The sequence below is a fragment of the Mustela nivalis genome (assembly GCF_964662115.1).
Source record: "Mustela nivalis genome assembly, chromosome: 3".
Lineage (NCBI taxonomy): Eukaryota > Metazoa > Chordata > Mammalia > Carnivora > Mustelidae > Mustela > Mustela nivalis.
Genome location: NC_139022.1, coordinates 78,736,839 through 78,748,895, shown reverse-complemented (window position 1 = coordinate 78,748,895; position 12,057 = coordinate 78,736,839). Strand labels below are relative to the sequence as shown.

The window sequence follows — 12,057 nt, the reverse complement described above, 5'->3', positions numbered from 1 at the left end:
GGTCTGATCAGACTGGATTTATGATGTATATAAAATATACACTGTTGAATTAAATCTTGGTTAAAGAGTATGGGCCAGTATCTAATAAGTATAGATGATTACATAATTCTTTTATCTTTCCAGTTTTTATCGGTAATTTGCCAAAATTCATTTCTACATGGTTCTTTTACTTATTTAATTACTTACAGTAGAATTAATTAAGGAAGACAGTTTATCAGTTCCTTTATATATAAAATGTATTTATGAGCTTAATTTTATTTTTGAATTTTTCTTCAGGGCTTTTAGTTATGAACAAGCAAATACTTGTTTTATGACACTGAGAGGAGGGTTGAATTCTCAATAACATGTTTATTATTAGTTTCAAAGTTCTGTGGCTTTTAAGCATTTCACTTAAAAAAAAATAGATCTTAGGACTGAGAACTAGGGAATTTGTGTGGAATTGGACATGTAATTTGGACCACTTACTAGGACAGAACCTAAAAACAAACCATTATTGTGTAATCATAAGGATAAGGAGTGAATTACTTTTTATATGGTTAGCTTTTTCCAATGCATGCCTTAGTTTTCATGACTTCTAAAAGGTTTTCTATTATCATTTTCATTAATGTATTAGGTTGAAACATATGAAATTGCTATTTCTCTAAGTATGAAAGTGGTAAAATTACTGGCAATTTTATTAGATTCAATTTAATATTTTAATGTATTCATTTTTCGTACTAGGAAAATTAGAGCAAATAGTGAATGTAAAGTATTTTGGCAACTTAGAAGCATTTTTCTTTTTGTCATCTTTACTCATTATCTTCAGAAAATAGAAGAGTTCTTAAAAGAAATATTGACCATTTTTAAATACATGTAGCATTTCTATTTATTTATTTATTTATTTTATTTTTTTATGCCTGACTAGAACTTTTTTTTTTTTTTTTTTTACTTTGAAAGGAAAATCAACTATATTACGATCCTTCCACTGGAATTTATTACTACTGTGATGTGGAAAGTGGTCGATATCAATTTCATTCTCGAGTTGATTTGCAACCATATCAGACATGTGGCACAAAACAAAATAAGGAAAAAAAATTGAAGAAGAAAAGAAAGGATCCAGATTCTTCTGTAACAAATGAGGAAAAGGTAATGTCTTCATAATTTTAAAAAGTTACTTAATGATGATGTAATTATGTCAAGGTTTTTGATGAAACTGAAAATTATCATTCAGTAACTTTGTATTTCAAACATATCCATTAAGATAACATATCAGAATCTGTCAACCAAGGAGCATTCACAGAGGGCAAAGATGGACTTTTTCTACAAATTCTTAATCACTTAGAAGTAAAAGGAACTTCTTAAAGTTTGGAGGAGGTAGATTTAAGGCAGATAAAATACTCATGTATTACATAGTTTGGAAGAAGAGCGGTCAGACCCTTAACCAATATGTTGATGTTTGGGTGCCGGGGTGGATCAGCTAAGGGTCTGCCTTTGAGTCAGGTCATGATCTTGGGGTCCTGGGATCAAGCTCTGCATCAGGCGCTCTGCTCATTGGGGAGTCTGCTTCTCCCTCTCCCTCTGTGCTCTGTGTTCCTCACTCGCTCTCTCAACTAATAGTCTTAAAAAAATAAGTTTGTGTCATTGCACAATTCACAATAAAAGCACAGATTGTAACTAGATAGAGATAAAAGTTCTGCCTCTTAGTCATGTTGAGCAATTTCTTACCTATTATGTTAGCAAATATTAAATCAGTTGCTAGCAAATATGGGGTAAGTATGTGTTTATTAGAAATGGAAACTGAAGTCTTTTTATTTATTTATTTTTTTAAGGGTTTATTTATTTTAGAGTGAGAGAGTGGCAGAAGGAGCAGAGGGGAGAAGAGAGAATCCTCAAACAGACTCACTGCATTGTGGGGAGCCTGGTACAGGTCTTGATCCTACAACATTGAGATCATGACCAAAACCAGAAGTCGGTCACTTAACTGACTGAGCCACCCAGGTGCCCTTGGTGTCTTTTGGGAAAATAGATTGGCCATTTGTATCAATAGCCATAAAAATATTAATATTTTTTAACTGGAAAATACCATTCCAGGTAATATTTTTTAAAAATCCAAAGAAAGAAGGGTGTCTATTGGCTCAGTCGATTGAGTGTCTGACTCTTGGTGTCAGCTTAGGTCGTGATCTTGGGATTGTCAGATCCAGTCCCATGTTGTGAGATCCAGCCCATAGGGATTCTCTGTCTCCTTCTGCACCGTTCCTTGTTCGTGTGTATGCAAGCATGTGCTTTCTCTCTCTCTCTCAAATAAATAAATAAATCTTTTAAAAAAAATCCAAAGAAAGATCCTTTGTGTAGTTATATAGCAATATTTTTAAGAACAAAAAAATTAAGAGTTCAAATAGCCTACAAGATACTGGTTTAGAAAATGATAGTATGTTTAATTGAAGATTTTATTTATTTATTTGAGAGAGAGAGAGACAGTGAGAGAGAGCATGAGCGAGGAGAAGGTCAGAGGGAGAAGCAGACTCCCCATGGAGCTGGGAGCCAGATGTGGGATTCGATCCTGGGACTCCAGGATCAGGACCTGAGCCGAAGGCAGTCGTCCAACCAACTGAGCCACCCAGGCATCCCATATGTTTAATTGAAAAACATTCTTGGGGCGCCTTGGTGGCTCAGTGGGTTAAAGCCTCTGCCTTCGGCTCTTGTCATGATCTCAGGGTCCTGGGATCGAGCCTGCTTCCTCCTCTCTCTCTCTCTGCCTGCCTCTCTGCCTACTTGTGATCTTTGTCTGTCAAATAAATAAATAAAATCTTAAAAAAAAAGAAAAAGCATTCTTTAGGCCTTAAAATGGTAATTTATAACGACTGGGGGGAATTTAAAAAGTGCTTGTGATGCAGGGTTAAATTTAAAGAAGGAAAACATAAAAAACATTACCAGTGCTCTTATGTGTATTCCCAGACAGATTAAGGTTGGTGGTTTATGTGCAGGAAAGGAGGCTTATTTGTTACATTGGCATTTTGTGAATTGTGGCAACTACTGGATACTTTGCTCTTGAAATTTCATCTCATGTTTTTCTCATAACAAAAGAAAAAAGGTTTTTAACGTATAATACTAAAGTTCACATATGGAATTAGGTTTTTTTTGGATTTACTTTCTCTGTTTGAGTTGTTTGTATTTCTCTTATTTTCACTGACGTACCTAGGAATAAAAGAGAATGTGACTAAATATTGAAAATGATTTTTGTTTGCTTTCAAGACTTCTGTTTTAATGACTTAAACCTGTTGCTAGTAGTTGAACTTTTTGAAAAGATAGGTTGTGAAGGTACTTCTTTCAAACAATGGAAAAGAACATAGAGGGTCTTTAAATGACTTTTCCTGACAAACGGGAGAATGAAATTTGAAAGTGTTTTGTGAGATTTTACTCCAGGTTTGTTCCCATAACTGCTCATCTTTACCATCCTTTTTAAAAAATATGTGTTAGGATAGGTACTTACAAACAATCCTAATGGGATTTTGAGAATTCCCCTAAGTCTAAAAGGTAGCTGTGAAACATAGGAGACCATTTAAGACATCCTCATCCTCGCCGCCCCCCTCCTTTTTTAATTAAGATACTCTCGAACCTCACTCTTTGCAAATGGAGGTATGTGGAAAGAGATTGGTGTAACTAACAAAAGAGATTGGCATAAATAACTTGAAATATGCATATATGCTTCAATGGCCACATATAGGCTCCTTTCTTATCTCTTAATGAATGTTTATCTAACATTCTGGACTGGTAGATGGTTTTTGAGAAGTAGCACATCTGACATTTTCATTCATTCCCACCCCACATGTGTTTTCCTGTAAGTAGTAATAATAAAATATACAAGATTGAAAACTGCCTTTTTTTTTTTTCTAGTAGGGAAGTTTTTTATAGGGTTTTTGGCTATATTTGCAGTGGCTTTTAAAACTCTCATAGTTTTTCAGTTTCTTATCCTTCTTCTTGCCTCTGAGGAGTTTGTTTTGCTGGGAGTATATATAGTTTATCATACTGTGAGTGTTTAGTTGGTCTCCAAACTGAATTTATGCTACTGTTAAAAATAAGTGTTTAAGATGCTCTCATATTTTATAAAATAAAAGAAGACCATATGAATGCAATTCATCATGTTACTTTAGGCAGAAAGAAGATTCAAAGTATGTTACAAACCAAAGGAAAAAGGAAAATAACTGATTATTTTAAGTTTAGAATAATAGATTTCATTGGTCACAAGGTTTGCCCACTCTCATGTATAATGAGTTATAAAAGGCTTATGTTCACTAATTTGCAATTTTAGAATAAAAGAGATATAACTAATTCATTTATACTTTAAATTATTTTGTATAATCAGGTCACCTCAATGAAATACTAAATACTAAAATACTAAATTTTAGTGAAACTGTAGCTCTGCTACATTAGGTACATCTGTTGTTTTTTTTTTTTTTTTTTTAAGATTTATTTATTTGAAAGGGCACGCATTGTGTGTGTGCCTCTCAGGGGAGAGGCAGAGGGAGGAGAGGCTGGGTGTGGAGCCCAACTTGGGACTCAGTTCCACAGTCCGTGGGATCATGACCTGAGCGAAAACCAAGAATTAGACGCTTAACCGACTGACACACCAGATGCCCCACATCTGTAATCACTCTTGTAAATAAAGCTGATTCTGGGGTGCTTGGGTGCCTCAGTCATTAAGCATCTGCCTTCAGCTAGGATCATGGTCCCATGATCAAGCCCTGCATCGGGGTCCCTGCTCTGTGGGGAGACTGCTTCTCCCTCTCTCACTCCCTGCTTGTGTTCCCTTGCTCACTGTCTCTCTGTCAGAAAAATAAATAAAATCTTTAAAAAGCTGATTCTGTATTTTATGTGTTTTGACTTGATTATTGGTTAAAAGTTCAAAAAGAAAATTTAGGGTAAATATATTTTCAAGGCGTGCACTACCCTAGTGCTGACTAGCACTAGCCTCATACAGCTATTGAGCACTTGAAATGAGGCTTGTCCTAATTATGGTGTTTTATAAGTATGAAGTACAGCACGCTCACTTTTGAAGACTAAAAGTCTTGAAGTACCAAAAAATCCATGTAAAATATTTCATTAATAGTATTATAGTGATTAAATGTTATTTGTTATAATAAATGGTAATACTTTGTAAACATTGGATAGATAAAGTGAATTTTACTGACTTTTACCTTTTTAATGTGGTTACTAGGAAATTTTATTTTATTTTATTTTTTTAAAGATTTTATTTATTTGTTAGACAGAGATCACAAGTAGGCAGAGAGATCACAAGTAGGCAGAGAGGCAGGCAGAGAGAGAGGAGGAAGCAGGCTCCCTGCTGAGCAGAGAGCCGGATGTGGGGATCCTCCAATCATGAGCCGGAGGCAGAGGCTTTAACCCACTGAGCCACCCAGGTGCCCTGGTTGCTAGGAAATTGTAAAGTATATATATTTATGTGTGTGTATATGGCTTGTATTATATTTTTGTTGGTTAGAAGTGGTCTAGGCTGTTGTATCATCCAAGGAATGTGTGATAAGGGCCTGGACTGGGATAGTTAGTGAATAAATATGGAGAATTGGGATCAAGTATAAACAGTCCATAGCACTTGGGAATGGATTCCAAGTGGTAGTTAAGGGGATGTCAAAGATAACTATAAGGGGCGCACTTGTAATCTCTAAATAAAATATTTAAAAAAAAACTATAAGATTTTTGATTTGGGTTATTAGAGGATGGTAATGTCATTAAGTAAGAAAGGGAACATGAGAGGAAGAGGGGCTTATAGGTAATAGCTATTGGTATTTCATATAAAATATTGTACACATATCTTCACTAATTCTTTGAAACATTTAGTGTTAGAAGGTGGTCATGTTTAACCTATTTTCTCCTGTTCCTACCTCCCTACCCGTGTCTTTCCAGGATTTGAATGCAGAAGATCAGAAAGCATCCAATGTTGAACGTGTAAGCTGCAGTGAGGGAGAAGATTTTGCAAATGTGAAAAAGAAGGCCAAAATAGACATTCATTACAAAAGTAGTCCTGCCAAATTTACTGTTCCAGTTAGCGGAAAGACTACAGACTCTTCTGTTAGTGAAAACATTTATAATTCGACATCATTCAAAGATGAGAAAATCATGGAGACTGATAGTGAGCCAGAAGAAGGTGAAATTACAGACTCTCAGACAGAGGACAGTTACGATGAAGACATTACCAGTGAAGACAATGTAACTGCAGAAGATACTGAGGATGAAGGTGGGTAAATAACTATTGTTTAATTATCTGTAAATAACCCAGGCTGGTCATGGTAAAAGAGCAACAGAGTTAAAAATGTTAGTAACTCTTATGTATGCAAAAAATAAACTTTTAAACTGATTATTTTAATGACACTGTTGAAAATTATTTGAGCTACCAACAAAGTGGTCACCAGTACCATTATGATTATTTTTAAAGGGAAGAATTTGAATAAATTACTAATACTTGGACCTTAAAGTTTTCTTGCATTGAATGGCCTAGTCAATGGAACAAAACCAAGTTACTTACATTCTAAAGTTTATACTAAAGCTTTTTGGTGGTTTAGGTATTTGTAGTCTGCTTTTGTAACTGAGGGGAAAGTAAATTACATTTAAAAAGTGTGGTCCTGGGGCGCCTGGGTGGCTCAGTGGGTTAAACCCTCTGCCTTTGGCTCAGGTCATGATCCTGGGGCCCTGGAATCGGGCCCTGCACTGGGCTCTCTGCTCAGTGAGGAGCCTTCTTCCTCCTCTCTCTTTCTCTGCCTGCCTCTCTGCCTACTTGTGATCTCTCTCTCTCTGTAAAATAATTAAATAAAATCTTAAAAAAAAAAAAAAAAAAGTGTGGTCCAGGGGCACCTGAGTGGCTCAGTCAGTTAAGGGGCTTCCTTAGGCTCAGGTCATGATCTCAGGGTCCTGGAATCGAACCCTGCATCGGGCTTTCGGCTCAGCAGAGAGCCTGCTTCTCTCTTTCCCTCTGCTGCCCTGCTTGTGAGTGCACACTTTCATGCATTTTCTCTCTCTCTGTGTCAAATAAATGAACAGGAGCTTTTAAAAAAAAGTGTAGTCCCTGACTTAGCTACATAGATGTTATGGTAAATCTTACATTAAAAAAAATATATATTTATTTTAGAGAAAGAGAAGGAAAGGAAAAGGAAAAGGAGAGAGAGAATCTAGAGCAGATTCAACACTGAGTGTGGAGCCTGACACAGTGCTCGATCTCCCAACTCTGAGATCATGACCTGGGCAGAAAACAAGAGTCAGACACTCAACTGACTGTACCACCTATGTGCCCCAAGTCTTACATTTTTTCAACATGAGGTTATAAAGACATACTTTTTTTTTTTTTTAAAGATTTTATTTATTTTTTGATGGACATAGTGAGAGAGGGAACACAAGCAGGGGAGTGGGAGAGGGAGAAGCAGGCTTCCCACTGACCAGGGAGCCTGATTCAGGGCTTGATCCCAGGACCCTAGATCATGACCTGAGCTGAAGGCAGTTGCTTAATAGCTGAACCAACCAGGTGCCCCATAAAGACATACTTTTAAAGCTCAGGATATTACATTAGGTTTTATGAGCTTATTTTGTTCTTGATACAGTTTCTCTCACTTTTTTTTTTTTTTTAAGTGGGACTCAGTTTTTCTAAGTTAATATAAAAATTCTTGATTAGGATATTTTCAAATTCCAGCACCTTAAAAAAGAGAGAGAACTGTTGTTTATTTTGTAATTGTGATAGATCCTGAGTATCTTTAGGTTGATCACTTCAAATTGGTAAGTGTTAAAGTCTTATCAAGTATGTCATATAGCAGAACTTAAGAAGGTTGTTTCAAACAGAATTAAGATTTTGATCAATGTTTTTTTAAAGGAAACTTACATTTTTAATAAAAACACTTTATTTATTTTTAAGATAGGAGGAGAATGAGAAAGAAAGTGCACAAGTAGGGGGAGCAGCAGGCAGAGGGAGAAGACGACTCCCATGCTGAGTAGGGAGCCTGATGCGGGACTCAGTCCCAGGACTCCAGGATCATGACCTGAGCCAAAGACAGATGCTCACCCCACTGAACCACTCAATCGCCCAGAACCATACATTTTTTTTTTTAATTTTAAAGATTTTTATTTATTTGAGAGAGAGAGAGAGCATGCGGTCGGGGGCACGAGGAAGAGCAGAGGGAGAGGGACAAGCTGACTCCATGCTCAGCGTGGAGTCCTACACTTGACACTCCTGACTCTGACATCACAACCTAAGCCAAAATCAAGAGTTGGGTGCTAAACTGATTGAGCTACGCAGGCACTCCTCAATACATTTTATTTTATGGATGCTTCCTATTCCTGCCTAGAAATTTTTTCCATAGCATTTGAATTAATACTTACACATTTCTTTCTTTAACAGATGAAGAAAAAATTTGGCCCCCATGTATTAGAGTAATTGTTATTAGATCACCAGTATTGCAGACAGGATCACTTTTTATCATTACAGCTGTAAACCCTGCTACAATTGGAAGGTAAAAATATTTCATGTTACTATGTTTGTGTATTTATCTTATTCCAGTGGATTGTGTATTCCTCAAGCGGTTATCATAAAATGTTCATGGTACTTGTTGAATAGTCAAACACTGAATGACATCCATGTTCCTCCCTCTCCTACTCAGAAAATATTGTTCACACTTATCTTTGCCACAGAAATTTTATCATTTTCTTACTTTTTGTACTGCTCTTTTTAGGTTTAAATTCATTAGTTAAATCCAGTGTTTGTCTAGTATTTAATCTCCTTTCTGTTTCTTTTACCCCTTTGTAATTCAGCTTGGTAGAGAGGTTTTAATCGTAAGTAGGATCATTTCATTACATTACTTCCCAACAGGAAAGAAAAATCTATCCTTAATTCATATTCTCTACAATATCTTAGCTTTAAATTCTTAAGGAATAGTGTAGTCCTTTTATATAGTAGTAATATAGTCCTTGTAGTCCTTTCTATATAGTACTAGAGGTGGGAATGTAGTCAGTGGATCTTAAATGATGTTAGTACAAAGGATATGCTGTCCTACTTGATAGTTTATTATTTTAATTTTTTTATAAAGATTTTTTTTTAATTCAGAGCAGGAGAGACAGCATATGAGTGTAGGAAGGGGCAGAGGGAGAGAATATCAAGCAGACTCTACCCTTAGCATGGAGCTTGACTCAGGGTTCGATCTCGTGACCGAGGAGATCATGAGCTGATCTGAAACCAAGAGTTGCACTCTTAACTGACCGAGCCACTCAGGCACCCCTGGATGTTTGTTATTAATGTGGGGTAGATGTATCGAAAAGTAAAAGTAACCCTGGAACTTCTTTCAAACAGGAAATTAAGAGTAGGATTAAGGGAATGACTTAGTGTGATAGAGAGACTTGCATTTTAACATTATCTTTTAAAACAACGACAAAATCTTAAATATAATTTCTTCATTAACTGTGTTTAATCTATATGTGGTTCAAAAATTTTTAAAGGCACTTTACTTAACTCTGCAGAGAAAAAGATATGGAGCATACTCTCCGAATCCCTGAAGTTGGTGTTAGTAAGGTAAGCTCTTTGATTTTTCCAATATAGAGTCCTAGATATGATTTTATAAACCCTCATTATGACAGAAAGCTTAGGAGCTTTTTTATTTGGTAGAAAGTTTAATAGTCCAGGTAGTAATGGAAATGAAAGCAATTCAGATTTCTCTATTCCACTGCTTGCAAGAATAATTTTTTATCAAAATTAGAGTAAACTAAATGATGTTTAATTTTTAACAGTCTAGAGCAGGAATAGAAATGTAGATTAATTTAAGTATTAAAGTAATAACCATTTAACAGATACTTAGAATGAAATAAGTGTGCTTGATTTGGCAGTTCAAAAATGAATCAGACCTGGATTCAGGCTATTTTATTACTTTTATTAGATGGTTATTTATTTATTTATTTTACATTTTCCTGCTTCAATTTTATTTATTTTATTTATTTTTATTAACATATAATGTATTATTAGTCCGAGGGGTACAGGTCTGTGAATCACCAGGTTTACACACTTCACAGCACTCACCATAGCACATACCTTCCTCAGTGTCCATAACCAACCACCCTCTCCCTATCCCCCTCCCCCCAGCAACCCTCAGTTTGTTTTGTGAGATTAAGAGTCTCTTATAGTTTGTCTTCGTCCCGATCCTATATTAGATGGTTATTTTATTAGGTGGTTGAGTCTAGAGTATTTTACAACTCAAGAACTATGGTTTCAGGAAAAGGAATACTTGGGTTTTTAAAACAGAGCAGAGTTGCATGTAACTTTAGTTACAAGAAGAAAAACGAAAGGTTTTGCTACCAATACTCTTTATATTTAGTATTTATCTTTTTCTTCACTGTATTTTCTGTAGTTTTTCCCTCTCTTCTATGGTGGTTATCTTTTTCTGACCTTTCATCATCTCCATTTTGTTTTTATTTAGTAGACTATAATATGAATTTAAGGTATAGATTTTATGTGTTGTTTTTTTTTTCTTTAGGGAATGAAATCTGTTTTCCATTATAGTTTGAAAGTCCACTTATTTTTACTTTGTTTCAGCTCATTCAGAAGGGAGAAAATTTTCATAATCTTAACTGGGTCCAGATTATCTTGCTTTTTTATATTGCTGTGACCCTTCTGCCTCCAAAGAAAACCCAGTCTGATTTAAATAGCAATTCAATCTAAAATATAGGTAGTTCTTCCAGCGCCTGGCTGGCTCAGTGGGTTGAGCTGCTGCCTTCAGCTCAGGTCATGATTCCGGGGTCCTGGGATTGAGCCCCGAGTCGGGCTCTCTGTTCAGCAGGGAGCCTGCTTCCTTCTCTCTATCTCTGCCTGCCTCTGCCTGCCTGTGATCTCTCTCTGTCAAATAAATAAATAAAATCTTTAAAATAAAATAAAATATAGGTAGTTCTCTAGCGGCATTTCTGCTTTTTCTTTCTTTAAAACCAAGATATTCACTGATGGGGTAAATGGTTTGTTACTTTATGAAATCAGTTTGACTATATATCACGTATATCCAGGTAGGTGAAAAAAATTTAAAAATCCATACACTTCTTTTAATATTAGGGAAAAATGGAATCTATCACTGGATAGGGGAAGACCTTCTGAGTTTAAAAAAATGGGGAAAAAAATCACAGAAAACATAATTTTGAGTAATTTAAGTTTTAAGTTTTTGTTAAAAAAATTTAAAAGGCAGAGTACGTGGGGCACCTAGCTGGCTCAGTCAGTAGAATGTGGAACTTTTGATCCTCAGGTTGGGAGTTCAAGTCCCATGTTGGATGTAGGATTTACTTAATAATAATTAAATGGAAAAGGGGTGCCTGGGTGGCTCAGTCGGTTAAACAGCTGTCTTCGGCTCAGGGATCCTGGGATCAAGCCCTGCGTCGGCTGCCCTGCTCAGTGGAGAGCCTGCTTCTCCCTCTCCCTCTGCCTGCTGCTCTGCCTACTTGTGCTCTCTATCAAGTAAATAAATAAAATCTTAAAAAAAAAAAAAGAAAGGCAAACTATGACAGTAAGACAAATATGACAAAATATATATCTATTATGTTCTAAAATCTCATACAGATTCATTTTTTTCAAACCCGACTGTGACACTGATAGATAAGTGAGCGAAGTATATGAATGAACAATTCACAATGCAGGGGGTATCATTACTATGAGAAAACCATTCAGTCTTTCTAAAAATTTTAAGAAATACAAATGAAGTCAAGATGTCAGTTTTCATTTGTCATATCTATTAAATTTCACTCCTCTTGGGAGCATAATTTAAAACAGCTCTTTGGAATAAAATTTCAAATAAAAAAAAACCTTGAAACTATGTAAATGCTTTGGTATCGTGATTAGTATTCTAAAGAACCCAGCTGAAAAAAATGTATGAAGGACATGAAGAGAAAATTTGCAGAAGAGGGAATCCATGTGGCTAAAAAATACAAGGTTTCAGTCTTTGTAGTAATTGGGGAAGTACAAATTAAAATCATGATGAGATTTAATTTCATATCTGTTATGCTTGCAAAAACTGGAGATTCTGATAATACCAAATGTTGGCTAAGACTATATAGAGTAAG

General features: G+C 35.6%; 1 protein-coding gene across 15 annotated transcripts in view; it reads left to right on the top strand.

Moving 5' to 3' along the window:
* Positions 1-12,057, top strand: part of AGGF1 (angiogenic factor with G-patch and FHA domains 1) — a 123,294-nt gene that overhangs the window by 7,556 nt on the left and 103,681 nt on the right. For all 15 annotated transcript variants that reach the window (XR_014310124.1, XR_014310125.1, XR_014310126.1 and 12 more), the window contains exons 5-8: positions 937-1,125; positions 5,899-6,229; positions 8,375-8,486; positions 9,487-9,538. Coding sequence is in view for 3 of the 15 variants with exons in the window: in XM_082724785.1 (XP_082580911.1) it covers positions 937-1,125; positions 5,899-6,229; positions 8,375-8,486; positions 9,487-9,538 (684 nt within the window). In the remaining 12 variants the exon portion in view is untranslated. The remainder of the gene's footprint in view (positions 1-936; positions 1,126-5,898; positions 6,230-8,374; positions 8,487-9,486; positions 9,539-12,057) is intronic.